At 41.0% G+C, this 16641-nt stretch overlaps 1 protein-coding gene across 1 annotated transcript in view; it reads left to right on the top strand.

Moving 5' to 3' along the window:
• The window catches only part of ddx46 (DEAD (Asp-Glu-Ala-Asp) box polypeptide 46), a 155973-nt gene that overhangs the window by 56235 nt on the left and 83097 nt on the right, over positions 1 to 16641 (top strand). Inside the window, exon 4 of the mRNA XM_028813700.2 lies at positions 3477 to 3567. Within this exon, the coding sequence (XP_028669533.2) occupies positions 3477 to 3567 (91 nt within the window). The remainder of the gene's footprint in view (positions 1 to 3476; positions 3568 to 16641) is intronic.

Here is a 16641-nt window from a genome sequence, read left to right as displayed (position 1 = left end):
TATAGTTCTGTTTTGTATACCACGTTGTCAGTTCAGCACTCCGGTTGTAATATGACCAAGCTGTGCAAGCACACTGTTGAGAATGCAACGTATAATTGTACAAGAGAAAAGCAATCTTGCCTGAAATCAATGGCAACCTTTTGTAGGTCTATGAACTTAATTTAAACTTTAGGTTTACACGGTGCTTTCTTTCCGAAGTACCTGCACTCATGAATATGTCTGTATGTGTCAGTCGCTCAAATCCCTGCGCTTCACACCGGCGAAGTACTGCTTTTAAATTTTTTTTAAGAAGAAAAGAAAACCTTTTTAAATTGAGGGAAAATATACCAATAACAATTTGTTAAGGATCTGTTTTTTTGTGAAGCTGCCTTCACTCGAGTGATCACTTCGAGCTGACTTGCTGGCTAACCATAAGCGTTACCTGGTAGGTAACCACCCATACAATCAGATTGTGACACAGACTACGAATGCCGTGAATGTAATTACCCCGATCTACATGCTGTCAAATAAACGAACCACACACCATGGCGCAATTTTAGGGGCTTTGCCTCTAGCGCTGACGTCGAGGTTCGATTCCCATAAGGGAGTGAAGTGAGTGGGTGGTTACCTACCAGGTAACGCTTATGGTTGGCCAGCAAGTCAGCTAACATGAGCCACGGTGCTTTCAGTTGTGAGAAGCAGATCATAGAATGGTTGAAAATAGTTTACTGTCAAATAATGCAAAGAGTACGCGACACGTGTTTCCCCCTTATTCTTGGCTCATCAGGCGTACACATAAGAAATCAGGAAGGGGGCAAATAGTTTTTCACACCACTGTAAGTATTTGAACACCTGGCAATCAGCAAGAATTCTGGCTCTCAAAGACCTGTTACTCTGCCTTTAAGAAATCCACCTCTACTCCACTTAGTAATCTTAATTAGTAGCACCTGTCTGAGCTCTTTAAAGACATCTGTCCACCCCACAGTCAGTCAAATTCCAACTACTACCATGGGCAAGACCACAGAGCTGTCAAAAGACACCAGAGACAAAATTGTGGACCTCCACAAGGCTGGAATGGGCTACGGGGCAATTGCCAAGCAGCTTGGTGAAAATAGATCAACTGTTGGAGCAATTGTCAGAAAATGGAAGAGGCTAAAGACGGCTGTCAGTCTCCCTCGGACTGGGGCTCCATGCAAGATCTCACCTCGTGGGGTATCACAGATGATAAGAAAGGTGAGGAATCAGCCCAGAACTACACGGGAGGAGCTGGTCAATGACATGAAGAGAGCTGGGACCACAGTTTCAAAGGTCACTGTTGGTAGAACACTATACCGTCATGGTTTCAAATCACGCATTGCACGGAAGGTTCCCCTGCTCAAGTCATCACATGTCCAGGCCCATCTGAAGTTTGCCAATGACCATCTGGATGATCCAGAGGAGGCATGGGAGAAAGTCATGTGGTCAGATGAGACCAAAATGGAACTTTTTGGTCTAAACTTCACTCGCCGTGTTTGTAGGAAAAAGGAGGAGTTGCATCCCAAGAACACCATCCCTTCTGTGAAGCATGGGGGTGGAAACATCATGCTTTGGGGGTGCTTTTCTGTGAACGGGACAGGACGACTGCACTGTATTAAGGAGAGGATGAATGGGGCCATGTATTGTGAGATTTTGAGCAACAACCTCCTTCCCTCAGTCAGAGCACTGAAGATGGGTCGTGGCTGGATCTTCCAACATGACAATGACCCGAAGCACACAGCCAGGATAACCAAGGAGTGGCTCCGTATGAAGCATATCAAGGTTCTGGAGTTGCCTAGCCAGTCTCCAGACCTAAATCCAATCGAAAATCTTTGGAGGGAGCTGAAACTCTGTGTTGCTCAGCGCCAGCCCCGGAACCTGACAGATCTAGAGGAGATCTGTGTGGAAGAGTGGGCCAAAATCCCTGTTGCAGTGTGTGCAAACCTGGTCAAGAACTACGGAAAATGTTTGACCTCTGTAATTGCAAACAAAGGCTTCTGAACCAAATATTAACACTGATTTTCTCAGTGTTAATACTCAAATACTTATGTGCAGCAGTGCAATACAAATAAATTCTGTACAAATCATACAATGTGATTTCCTGAATTTTTTTTTTCATTCTGTCTCTCACAGTGGGAATGCACCTACAATGTGAATTTCAGACCCCTCCATGATTTCTAAGTGGGAGAACTTGCAAAATCGCAGGGTGTTCAAATACTTCTGTTCCTCACTGTATATATATATATATATATATATAATATATATATATATTTTTTTTTTTACATTTTTTTATATCACCACACACATTCTGACATCAAGAATCTGTTTAATGCTTTTCTAGCATTCTATTGTTGCTAGACTATTACAATACTCTGTTTATATATAAAAAAAAAATTACATAAGCTCTACTAAATTCAAAACAGAGTTGTCACAATATTAAGAAGAACACAAAAACAGCAAGCTTTAGGTCTCGTTATCTGTCTTTTTGGTTTTCACGATCAAACTATATTCTTTGCAAGATTGTACCTTTTACATATTTACCTTCTTTTCTGATTCAAGCTCCTTGATGACATACTCAATTCCTTTAAACCTGTTACTAAGAGGTGTATATTTGTGATTTTATTATAGCAAACGTGATTATTTTTAATTATAATATATTTTTTTTATTTTTGATTCAGTCATGAACGAGTTTATGGCCAGCAGAGTTCAGGTGATTCATTGTTACTTCCAAAGATGATAGGTAAACAATAAGATCATAATGTTGTAGAAATTTACAGAATCAGCCATAGTAATAAATCTTTTGTTATTATTATTTCACAGGGTCTTGTGTTTTGTTTTCTGACTCTTGGAGGACCTTTTAAGGATTATTTTGATCGGTGCCTCACCATGTGGCTAGTTCTTCTGTATTTGTCCCACTTTGCCTTTATTATACCAGTGTTTCTCAACCTTTATGGTTCTGTACCCCAGTCTTGTCTCTTTTAAATTCATTGATTACCCACTAGCAGTAATTGCAAATCTTTCCTTGATGAAACAAGTGTAAGTGGCATTGCGCCTTATTAAAGTGAGCTTACATAGAAACAGAGGAAAAACATTGTGAAGTGCTGCCCATTTCTTAGGCGTCCAACCGCCACCCACTTGTGCACCAATGATGGTAAACCGCAACCCATGGTGGCGCATCCAGTAGTTGAGAAATACAGCCTTACACAGACCTGGCAGGCAGCTGCCAAGACACAAAGTTTAGTTTGTGCTACTCTGTACCGGCAATTAAACTATGTGTACAGGTGACCCACACCAGCGCCTCAAGAGCAGTGATTTGCACAGTTTGTAACTCACATACGGCCAATTTGACATCGGCATTAGTCGGCGCATTTAAATTTGTTTTGTCTGTAAACACTTGGAGATATACATATTGAAAGTAACACACAAGTGTGTTGTAGTTAATTCTGAAAACCAATGATTTTAATTATTTTTTGGCATTTCAGGTCTAAATCTAGGGAGAAAACTGATAGCACAGAAACCACTGTAGAAAAGAAGAAAATTAAAGAGGAGAAAGAGGAAGAAAAGGAAGAAGATGTAAGTAACTTGACATATGTAACTATTTTGAAAACATTACTGGATGCGGTAATTAAACTTTTATCGCTTTTCATAAGTTTATTTAAATAAAAAGCACAGTTCTTTTTGTTATTACTTTTACATATAAGTACTTTCTTTTATAATATGTTTTAGTGGGATAAGTAATCTAGTTTAATAGTTCAGTTGTGCACTGTATGGGCTGCTCATATTTGCATGTTACAAGGTGCCCCCGACACTATGTAAACCGGGACATGGACAAGTAACAACCGAGGACCAGTGAAACAGAATTTAGAGGCTGACTCAGGATGTGCAAAATGTTTTCTTTTTTTTTTTTTTTTTTTTTTTAAAAAAGACAATTTTCTTGTGCAAAAAATTGACAAAAGTGAATATCTTCTAGTGCACTTGTAAATCTTTTAAACAGTAAATAATGATCAAAACAATGTTTTAAAAATGACAATAAATAGAAATAAAGATACCAGTTAAGCATTCCATCCATTAATTTCACATCCTGTACAGTCCCTATATACAAACCAGTGCAAAAAAACTTCACCCCTACTAAAATGAGGCACTCAACACACCCTCATTCCCGCCAACTGAAGAACCTTTAAATCTACTTCTTCAGGTTTTTCTTCCGTCCTTTGGACACACCTGTCAGTGATTACAAGAGCACTGAAAGCTGTCATTTGCATATGCAGCACTTGAAATCCTACACAGTTCATACATGACTGACCACATCTTCATGCATTAGAGAGCCATATTTCACATACTGTGTTTCTCTGTGTGGTTATAGCAAACTGACCACGCTCATCCTTACCTCATCAAACATTTTCCTCACTGCTACACCTTTGTCTTCCCAGTCCTCTGCTTCCAGAGGTACTGCAACTTGAAGAAAACACATGCAGACACAGCTTATGAGCTTTCAAGCTGAACCCCATGTTCAGTCCTGGCACCTCTGTGCTGCCCAGCAACTACAACTGGTATGTAACCTGTCTGGTAAAATCTGCTAGATGGATGGATGGATGGATGGATGGATGGATGGATAGATAGATACTTTATTAATCCCAATGGGAAATTCACATTCTCCAGCAGCAGCATACTGATACAATAAATAAATAATATTAAAGAAAGATGATAATGCAGGTGAAAAACAGACAATAACTTTGTATAGTGTTAAATGTTAACGTTTACCCCCCCCCCGGGTGGAATTGAAGAGTCGCATAGTTTGGGGGAGGAACGATCTTCTCAGTCTGTCAGTGGAGCAGGACAGTGTCAGCAGTCTGTCGCTGAAGCTGCTCTTCTGTCTGGAGATGATACTATTTAGTGGATGCAGTGGATTCTCCATAATTGATAGGAGCCTGCTGAGCGCCCTTCGCTCTGCCACAGATGTTAAACTGTCCAGCTCCATGCCAACAATAGAGCCTGCCTTCCTCACCAGTTTGTCCAGGCGTGAGGCGTCTTTCCTCTTAATGCTGCCTCCCCAGCACACCACTGCGTAGAAGAGGGCGCTTGCCACAACTGTCTGATAGAACATCTGCAGCATCTTATTGCAGATGTTGAAAGACGCCAGCCTTCTAAGGAAGCATAGTCGGCTCTGTCCTTTCTTGCACAGTGCATCAGTATTGGCAGTCCAGTCTAATTTATCATCCAGCTGCACTCCCAGATATTTATAGGTCTGCACCATCTTCACCTTTGATGATCACGGGGTCTTTGAGGGGTCTAGGCCTCCTAAAATCCACCACCAGCTCCTTGGTTTTGCTGGTGTTCAGTTGTAGGTGGTTTGAGTCGCACCATTTAACAAAGTCATTGATTAGGTCCCTATACTCATCCTCCAGCCCATTCCTGATGCAGCCCACGATAGCAGTGTCATCAGCGAACTTTTGCACATGGCAGGACTCCGAGTTGTATTGGAAGTCCGATGTATATAGGCTGAACAGGACCGGAGAAAGTACAGTCCCCTGTGGCGCTCCTGTGTTGCTGACCACAATGTCAGACGTGCAGTTCCCAAGACGCACATACAGAGGTCTGTCTTTAAGATAGTCCACGATCCATGCCACTAGGTATGAATCTAATCCCATCTCTGTCAGCTTGTCCCTAAGGAGCAGAGGTTGGATTGTGTTGAAGGCGCTAGAGAAGTCTAGAAACATAATTCTTACAGCACCACTGCCTCTGTTCAAGTGAGAGAGGGATCGGTGTAGCATATAGATGATGGCATCCTCCGCTCCCACCTTCTCCTGATATGCAAACTGCAGAGGGTCAAGGGCGTGTTGAACCTGTGGCCTAAGGTGGTGAAGCAGCAGCCTCTCCATGGTCTTCATCACATGTGATGTCACAGCAACAGGCCGAAAGTCATTCAGCTCACTAGGACGTGATACCTTTGGGACTGGGGTGATGCAAGATGTTTTCCAAAGCCTCGGGACTCTCCCCTGTTCCAGGCTCAGGTTGAAGATGCGCTGTAGAGGACCCCCCAGCTCCGATGCACAGACCTTCAGCAGTCGTGGCGATACTCCATCTGGACCCGCTGCTTTGCTGGCACGAAGTCTCCTCAGCTCTCTGTTCACTTGCGCTGTTGTAATTATGGGTGGGGATGTCTCTCTGGTATCAGCAGAAGGATGTGTGGAGGGTGCAGTACTCCGAGGTGAGGGTGAGAGAGTGGGTTAGGGTGGTCAAACCTGTTAAAGAAGTTGTTCATTTGGTTTGCTCTCTTCACGTCTCTCTCGATGGTGGTACCCTGCTTCGAGCTGCAGCCAGTGATGATCTTCATCCCATCCCACACTTCCTTCATGCTGTTATTCTGCAACTTCTGCTCCAGCTTTCTCCTGTACTGCTCCTTCGCCGCCCTGAGCTGGACTCGGAGTTCCTTCTGCACGCGCTTGAGCTCATGCTGATCACCGTCTTTAAAAGCCCTTTTCTTCTGGTTCAAAAGGCCCTTGATGTCACTTGTAATCCATGGCTTGTTGTTATCATAGCAGCATACAGTTCTTACTGGTACTACAATGTCCATACAGAAGTTGATGTTTTCAGTAGTGCAGTCAACAACTTCCTCAATGTTCTCACTATGAGATCCCTGCAGGATATACCAGTCTGTAGTTCCAAAACATTCTCTCAGAGTATTCTCAGCCTCCGGGGTCCACTTCCTGAATGATCGTGTGGTTACAGGTAGGACTCTCACTTTTGGTTTGTAGTGAGGCTGAAGCAGAACCGGGTTATGATCTGGTTTCCCAAGCGCAGGCAGCGGGGTGGCGCTGTATGCGTCTTTAACGTTTGCATACAGTAAATCAATAGTCTTATTTCCCCGGGTGTTACAGTCCACATACTGGGAGAATGTAGGTAATGTTTTGTCTAGCGTCACATGGTTAAAGTCTCCAGCGATTAGCACAAGCGCCTCAGGGTGCTGCGTTTGTAACTTAGCAACAGCAGAATGGATGATGTCACTCGCTGACTCCACGTCCGCCCGAGGAGGAATGTACACGATGACAAAAATTGCTTGGCAATTTTAGCTAAATATTTAGGCCATATAAAACAAATTCTGAAACAACCAGAAAAATCTCCCCTTCTATCTGACCATTCAGTGTTTGATTCCAGAAATTATTAAGGTTTTCCCCAAAGATAAGAATTGAGGCAAATTTTTAAATTCATTGAATAATAATTTAAATACATCCACATAACATTCACATGTTGCATACAGTTCACATGATGGACACATTCATCAGCTGTTGATGGTAAACAGTTTACAGTTTTGTCCGAAGTTTGACTTAAGGTGAGCTTAATTTTTTTGGCATGGCATTTCTAATAAGAAAAGCATTAAAAACGATTTTAAAATATAACAATTTTAAACTGTAGATATTTTAAGGAAATATTAAAGATATATTTACCATGGAAGCATGTTGGTCATATTGATTTATTGGATTAGATAGCAGAAAGTTCTTAACGTTTTCTCTTAAAAAAAGCATGGGGAATACTAAATTGATTTTAGAAAGTGTGCAAGCCACAGTGATGAAACCTTTTAAGGTATGTGATGCTTTTCAGCAGTAAAAAAAAACAAAAAAACAATATGGGTTTCAGAAAACTTGGGTTCTACTCATTTTGGTTGGTTATTCTACATTTAAAAAAACGTATTGTGAAACGTTTGTGCTGATGCACATTAATGTTATTGCATATTTGATGTGTTTCTGGTGCACAAGTATCATGAGTTTATTCCTAAATGTAGCCCTAATGTGGAAACCAAAAGAAATATTAAAACAATAATACCACTAATAAAGCCCTGCCCTCTGATTGTACGAGTTCTAACATAAGTAATTAAACATCAAAAATATATGGCGATAACGAGTACTTAATGACTGTGGTAGGCTGATAATTGGTATGAGTACTTTCGTTGGAAATAATAGAATGATGCTACATTTTCAAGCATGAGAACAATATACAGTTTTATTTAATAAGCCGTATTCAATTAAAGTTACAGTACTGTGCAAACGTTTTAGGCAGGTGTGAAAAAATGCTGTAAACAAAGAATGCTTTCAAAAATGGAAGAGTTAATCATTTATTTTCATCAATCAACAAAATGCAGTGAATGAACAAAAGAGAAATCTAAATCAAATCAATATTTGGTGTGACCACCCTTTGCCTTCAAAACAGCATCAATTCTTCTAGGTGCACTAACAAACAGTTTTTGAAGGAACTCGGCTGGTAGGTTGTTCCAAACATCTTGGAGAACTAACCACAGATGATCTGTGGATGTAGGCTTCCTCACATCCTTCTGTCTCTTCATATAATCCCAGACACACTCGATGATGTTGAGATCAGGGCTCTGTGGGGGCCATACCATCACTTCCAGGACTTCTTGTTGTTCTTTACGCTAAAGATAGTTCTTAATGACTTTGGCTGTATGTTTGGGGTCGTTGTCCTGCTGCAGAATAAATTTGGGGCCAATCATACGCCTCCCTGATGGTATTGCATGATGGATAAGTATCTGCCTGCATTTCTCAGCATTGAGAACACCATTAATCCTGACCAAATCTCCAGCTCCATTTGCAGAAATGCAGCCCCAAACGTTCAAGGAACCTCCACCATGCTTCACTGTTGCCTGCAGACACTCATTATTGTACCGCTCTCCAGCCCTTTGACGAACTGCCTTCTGCTACAGCCAGTCCAGTGCACCTGCTGCCATTTGTCTGCACCCCAGTTCCTATGTTTTCGTGCATACTTAGGTTGCTTGGCCTTGTTTCCACGTCGAAGGTATGGCTTTTTGGCTGCAACTCTTCCATGAAGACCACTTCTGGCCAGACTTCTCCGGACAGTAGATAGGTGTACCTGGGTCCCACTGGTTTCTGCCAGTTCTGAGCTGATGGCACTGCTGGACATCTTCCGATTTTGAAGGGTAATAAGCTTGATGTGTCTTTCTTCTGCTACACTAAGTTTCCTTGGCCGTCCACTGCGTCTACGATCCTCAGTGTTGCCCGTTTCTTTGTGCTTCTTCAAAAGAGCTTAAACAGCACATCTTAAAACCCCAGTCTGCTTTGAAATCTTTGTCTGGGAGAGACCTTGCTGATGCAGTATAACTACCTTGTGTCTTGTTGCAGTGCTCAATCTTGCCATGACATGAAACTGTCTTCCACAACCTCACCTTGGTAGCAGAGTTTGTCTGTTCCTCACCCAGTTTTAAGCCTCCTACACAGCTGTTTCTGTTTCAGTTAATGACTGTGTTTCAACCTACGTGTGACATTGATGATCATTACCACCTGTTTGGTATAATTGGTTGATCATACACCTGTCTATAATCCTTCAAAATCCCTGACTTTGTGCAAGTGTACCTATAAGAATTGATGCTGGTTCGAAGGGAAAAGGTAGTACAGTAATCCCTCCTCCATCGCGGGGGTTGCGTTCCAGACCCCCCCGCGAAAGGTGAAAATCCGTGAAGTAGAAACCATATGTTTATATGGTTATTTTTATATTGTCATGCTTGGGTCACAGATTTGCACAGAAACACAGGAAGTTGTAGAGAGACAGGAACTTTATTCAAACACTGCAAACAAACATTTGTCTCTTTTTCAAAAGCCTAAACTGTGCTCCATGACAAGACAGAGATGACAGTTCCGTCTCACAATTAAGAAGAATGCAAGCATATCTTCCTCTTCAAAGGAGTGCGCGTCAGGAGCAGATAATGTCAGAGAGATAGAGAAAAGCAAACAAATCAGTAGGGCTGTTTGGATTTTAAGTATGCGAAGCACCGCGGCACAAAGCTGTTGAAGGCGGCAGCTCACACCCCCTCCGTCAGGTGCAGAGAAAGAGAGAGAGAGACAGATAAAAACAAACAATCAAAAATCAATACGTGTCCTTCGTGCTTTTAAGTATGCGAAGCACCGTGCAGCATGTCGCTTCACGAAGCAGCTGCACAGAAGGGAGCAAAGTGAAGATAATCTTTCAGCATTTTTAGACGAGCGTCCGTATCGTCTAGGTGTGCGAACAGCCCCCCTGCTCAATCCCCCTATGTCAGGATCAGAGAATGTCAGCGCAAGAGAGAGAGAGAGAGAAAAGTAAGTTGGGTAGCTTCTCAGCCATCTGCCAATAGCGTCCCTTGTATGAAATCAACTGGGCAAACCAACTGAGGAAGCATGAACCAGAAATTAAAAGACCCATTGTCCGCAGAAATCCGCGAACCAGCAAAAAATCCGCGATATATATTTAAATATGCTTACATATAAAATCCGCGATAGAGTGAAGCCGCGAAAGGCGAAGCGCGATATAGCGAGGGATTACTGTATATGTGAAGTTTATGCAGTCCAATGTGGGCTCACTATTTTAATGCACTGGTAAACCTGGCACACTCGATCGCTTATCTGCACCAGTGAACTGTGGGATTTAACGTGCGTCTAAAGAGTTAAATCCAATTCGGGCCACTTTAACTCCCGCTGTTTTCAGACAAAAAATATACCCTTGTTAAAATGCCAAACTTGAATATCCTAGACAAATCCACTGGCAAACCTGGCACACTGGGTCATCCGTTGCACTGTGCAAAACGAACTGCGATATTTAAAGGCTCAGCAGAGATCTAAATCGTGTTGCAGCGGATTTTTAATGTTACGTTTTTGACAAGATGGATCCCTAAGTTAAATTGCCGGTTAATACTTCCTTAGTCCAAATAGGGAAATTAATTGACTAACTTGCCCTGTTATCGCTGATGTGAAGAAGACAGATTTTTTCAATTGACTGTGATATGTAATATGCGCTTTAAAGAGTTTAATCGATTTGGATCTCTGTAATTTTCAAAGTTTTTTAACAAAGAGATATGTTTTTTGTTAAGTGCAGTTGAATTTTGCCTAAACCACCGCTGGTAGAATTGTCAAATTGAGTGGTAAATTTTGGCATACATCTCCCTCTTCATATAAACGGCACTAGACTGATTGTAATATTGAAGTCACACTCTAAATTGTTAAATCAATTTGGCTCATCATTTTAGAGTTCTGTAACAAGAGAGACTGCAGTTAGATTTTGACAGCCAAATGCGGATACAAGTCCTTTTTTTCTACCAAAGTTTACACATTCCCATATGCGCACAAGTCAGATGTTTAAGGGGCAATCAATGGTTGAATAACCGTCCGTGCCTCTGATATGTAATAAAACTGAAAGAAGGTGTCTTTTCTTTTTCCCATTACCGTAAACACGATGACATGATAAGTCAGCCAATTAATATACCAAGTGTACCTACATTTGGGCTAAGCAAATATTGCCTGCAATTTAACTTAGTGAAAGTATTTAGTACGTACATGAAAACATGTCGCACGTACGTGAAAACATCTCGTATGTACATGAAAGTATCTTGTACGAACGTGAAAGTATCTCGTACGTACAAGATATTTTCACGTACGTACGAGATAAGAGTTGTTCCAAATTTTTTTTCACTGTGCGGTTCAGAGCTTCCATACAAAACAAATGCAAAGTACAAAAGTACTGCAGTAGTGTGTCTCAGGTAATACAAAGTCACATGTACAGCCACAAGCACATGGTTTAAAAAAAAAAAAATTACAATCGAATATGAACATTTGCCATTGAATAGCTTTTTTTTTTTTTTTAATACAGATGTTCAAATTATATTCGAATAGTGATGTATATTCCAGCAACCCTGCTATGTACACTACTGGTCAAAAGTTTTAGAGCACTTCAGTTTTTTCTGTTTTTATAGAAATGCACATAGTTTAATGCATTAATGTTTTCATAAAATCGAGACATGGAACAAATAAACAATGGCAAATAAAAAAAATAAGTCAAGGAATCATTAAATGTACAAAACTTTATTCAGATTTATGATTCATCAAAGTAAACCCCTTTTGCTTAACTTACAGCCAAACTGTGGTTACTCTTTTGATTCAGAATGCCAGTCACTCTATGCAAGTTACCAACTCTGCCTCCAGCAAAATAACTCCAGACCATCACACTTCCTTCTCCATGTTTGACAGTTGGTGTCACACACTGATGAACCATTTTTTCACCAACTTAACGGCATTCAAATACCTTTAAATTTCAGTCTTCCCGATCTCTTCTATCAGAGTTTCTTCCAGCTTTCAATCGCCTTTGGATTGTGTAGGACATTATACTCATTGACTTTTTGCAATTTCTCTAAATGAAAGGCCAACATTTCTAAGGATAATAATGCTCATTTCTTCCTGTTCTCACTAGAATATTGCCCAAGTTGTATTTCAGAGGGTGTAGTAACACAGTCTGTTCCAACTCTGCTCTAAGACAGAGAGTTATTTATTTATTTATTTATTTTTATTTTTTTAAGTGTCAACAGAAACTGGGACATCTACGCAAATTGTTTACTTCAACTTGCAAGGCTTAATTTGCTTTTAATTACCAGTACTTAAGAACTTGCATAGGGTTGTAACCTATTAGTTATTCTCTGACTAGACAAAGAGCCCGTTTCGAAAACGTAAGATGAAACGGGCACGAGTTTATGTCAGCAGTGTATGAAGAACAAATGATAAGTAACGAAGAAGTTGTTTTGTAATGATTGTAGTCTGCTTTACTCATTACTGTAGAGGCTTGTACTGTTAGTTCATGAATTTTCCAGGCCTATAGTATAATATTGAATGATGAATGTTCCAGTACAATATGGAATAGTAATAAGTATAAGCACCACAAACCTGATATAGGTGTATTGAATGAATGCATAATTAGGCCTCGAGCTGTAGTCGAAATCGCCTTTCAGGCCTCTAGAGCTTTAATCGAAGTCGCCTTTCTCTTTGAATTTTCGCGGCCGTAAATCCGCCTCCTGCTGCGATGTTGGTCTCGTAATGTTTTTTGGGCAGCTGTGCAGAAGGCGACAGCGCATTTGGCTTCGGATGTGCGCAGAAGGCGACTGCACATTCGGCTTCAGACAGACAGACGTATGTGAGTGAGTGAGTGAGTAGGCTGGCGAATTATATATAAGATGATGGCCCATTTGTAATATTCTGAAATTTCTTTATTTCAGTTTTTACTAAACTAAACTTCACATTCAAACCTCTGGCAGTAACTGCTCACCTTTTCACCTATTTAGTTCATTCATTGCATTTCAACTGATTACATTTGAAGAAAAACTGGAAAAAACTGAGGTGTTCTAAAATTTTTGACCTAGTAGTGTAACAGAGCTCATAAAACTAGTCACTTGTTTTTATGAAGATTCTTTGTTGGCTGAAGAGAGCCTAATCTGGAAAAATATACAAGCACTTTAGTAGCATTTTAAACTGAATAAAATGACCAACAAAGTAAAAAAGAAAATATTTGAAACAGAACATTATCGTAGTAATGAAAATGAACATGCAAGCAGTCAGACGTTAGCAATCATTATAAAATACAAAAAGAACTAAAATGCCCACATTTTTCAAATGTTCAACTAGAGATTCTTTGCCAGAAAGACTAACATTTTTTGTTTCATAAAGGTGGTAGCACATTTCCTTCTATGTTGAACACATGTTCAGATAGTGTTTGTTGCACAAATGCATAGGTATTTGTTAGCCGTATTTGACAACAGAGGGAAGCAGCTGTCATTTTTTCGCCACCCTTTTGCTGGTGACTGTTCTGCTACCTCCTCCTGATCTCCTGTTCCAGGGATCAACTGAATGAATGCTTTCCTGCCTTTTTTGGTAAAATTCCACCATTTCACCTTCAAGCTTTGTTTTTATGTGATCCATTATGGAGGCTTTGACGCATTTCCTCCTGTAACACATAATAAGCAGTGTTACAGTTTGCATTTGTGCAGTGCTCTATTGTAGTATTCATCATAAAGCAGCTACAGAATCATTTAATTAGCTGCTGTTAAACACAAATGTTTCTCATTCTCAGGGAGCATGTTGTCCATGAAAATTTAGATAGATAGATAGGTACTTTATTAACCCCAAAGGGAAATTCACATACTCCAGTAGCAGCATACTGATAAAAAACAATATTAAATTAAAGAGTGATAAAAATGCATGTAAAACAGACCATAACTTTGTATAATGTACTGCACTAATAAACTACAGGGTGCACTGTTTAAACATAATTTTGCTCTGGTTGTTATGTTATTGTAAATTATTGTCATTTAATGTGTGCTTTGTTTTGATTTAGTATGATTTGATAGTAGTTTGATTTTGTGCATGTGTTTACACTGATAATTTAACAGAGACTGCTGGTTATATTTTGCAGAAGTACTGTATAGCTGCTTAACTTTTATTTTCTTGTAAAACCTATTATCTAAGCAGTGGTCATTTCCACCCTTCAAAAGATAAGGCAATAGATAAGTTACATTGATGAGAGAATATTCCAGAAGGATAAATTCTCCCTGGGTTTTGTGCAGTTCTCATCATTTTTGCCAGCTGTGGGCGAATACACTATTTTTTGCACGACAAAAGCCAAATACACTGTATTGAAACGTAAGTTGTGGGCAAAGCAGTTTAACTGTAACGAATAAAGGTTCCTTATCATTGCAGCAATGTTGGCTCCATTATTGGTTATGATACATGATATTTTTTATCATCTACATTTCAGTTTGCATTGGATCACAAATCCCCTTGGCTAGATAATCTGAAGTACAGCTTTCTTAAAGATATTTTGGCTGTAGACACTTTGCCTTGATCAACCATTTTTTAGTTATATAATGTGAGGTAATAGACATGTCTGATGTCAAAGATAGAAATCAACAGAAGCCAGGCCTTCAGCAACATTTTCCTGAGATTTATTGTAAAGATGGAGAAAGACCTTATTAGAGAAGTATTTTAGATGATTTACCTTGTACTGTATTTCAAAGGCTTGCAGCATTTCTTTGGAAGTGTTGTTCTCTACAGCGTGAGAAAAGACCCCTTCTTCGGTTAAACAGCGTGCCGTAGTACATTGTTTCCAGCTTATACTCTCTTGTTTATGTTTTACCTTTAGCAAACACTGCTTTGGCTGACTAATGGCTTTCTTTGCTTATAGCAGCAACATTTTTTGAGTGGGATAACTCTACACATTAAACTGTATGATGCATGCATAAATGACTACCAGGTTTGTTGTTTGGCACTCTTTTGCATTAACTTCCTTCATACATTGTTTACAGATTGCTTCCATATATATAATTCACTAAGCCGCTGCCAGAGCAAGCAAGACACCCATGAAAGCACGCAGAGCAAAGCAAGACACCCATGAAAGCACGCAGAGCAAAGCAAGACACCCATGAAAGCACGCAGGAAGGGGCGTGGATTCACTAAGCCACCGACAAGTAAGACACCCATGGCGCATACAGGAAGGAGCCACGCCCACCAACTCTAAGACCATTGGATACGACGACAACTCGCTGAGCCACGCCCACCAACTCAGACACGACACTTCGGAAAAAACGGCGTCATTTATGTTCGTCTGTGCTACAGTACACACGGACCTCTGAGCCACGTTGACTTTTCGGTTACGACGCACGACCGCGTGCACCATCGCAAACTGTTTTACACGCTATATACAGCAGTTCGCATCTGCGACAAACATGCGTCTTCTTAGATGGTCCTGCAGGAACACGGAAGACATTTCCCTGCCCATGACCAGGCGGTGTGTATGCTTCGAGAACGAGGGTGGACGTGGCAGGACCATCTAAGAAGAGGCTGTGTATCGATATATATAATTCACTAAGCCGCCGTCAGAGCAAGCAAGACACCCATGAAAGTGCGCAGCGCTTTGAAAGCAGTCAACTCACAAAGCCCAGCCCACCAACTCGAGCACGCGTCTACCCACACTCTCAAGGCATTCACGGTGCCTGCTCATGTGCCCGGACGGAACAACTCACTTTCGTCTCTGCTACAGTACACATGCACCACTGAGCCACGTTGACTTTTCATTATTCTTTTTGGTTTCAGCTGCATTTCCATATATAATCCACCAAGTCGTCCGACCGTGGGATACAAACGACAGAGCACCGCCCCAAGAACTCGAACCGCTAGAGAGACACGCCCACCAACTCTAATACGCCTGCCCGCCTGACTGTTACCAGCGTTCACCGCAATGTACTGGAATGTAAAACCATCACAACTATCAGACGCTGTCTATCCATATTACTAACCGAGAATGGTAAACCGGATGGACGCAGGGACATCCGGCCATGGGCCGTAGCTGCAAAAGACGTACTGCGCAAGCGCCCCCACAAAACCCCCCTTCCAAGCAACGGAAACCGGATGCAAAGCAACGTAAAATAAGAAATGAGGCGCCCATAGCACACAGAAAAAAGGAGTCAGACGCGAAACGGAACACACACAAAGAAGAGAATTGAGACCCACGACACTCAAATGAGGCAACGCCCCCTAGCACAAAAAAAAAAAAAAAAGAAGTCAGACGCGAGCGCCACACAAACCCATTGGACACAAAACGGGACAGACTACGGACATAGCACACGAAACATACACAAAAAGCAGGATTCGGACCCACGACCACACTAACATAAATAAGAAATGAGACACAAAGCACCATTACTAAACGAACCGTCCATATTAAATATACGTCATCTGAACACATTCAAATTATGCAGCATAGGTCGATCTCATTACACTGATGCACTATTAACCGAACAGTGAGTGCGATCCTCCTTATTACTTATCCATA

Source organism: Erpetoichthys calabaricus, chromosome 11 (assembly GCF_900747795.2).
Source record: "Erpetoichthys calabaricus chromosome 11, fErpCal1.3, whole genome shotgun sequence".
In the NCBI taxonomy this organism is placed as follows: domain Eukaryota; kingdom Metazoa; phylum Chordata; class Cladistia; order Polypteriformes; family Polypteridae; genus Erpetoichthys; species Erpetoichthys calabaricus.
The sequence above is the reverse complement of the archived record's forward strand: the minus strand, read 5'-3'. Positions and strand labels throughout refer to the sequence as shown.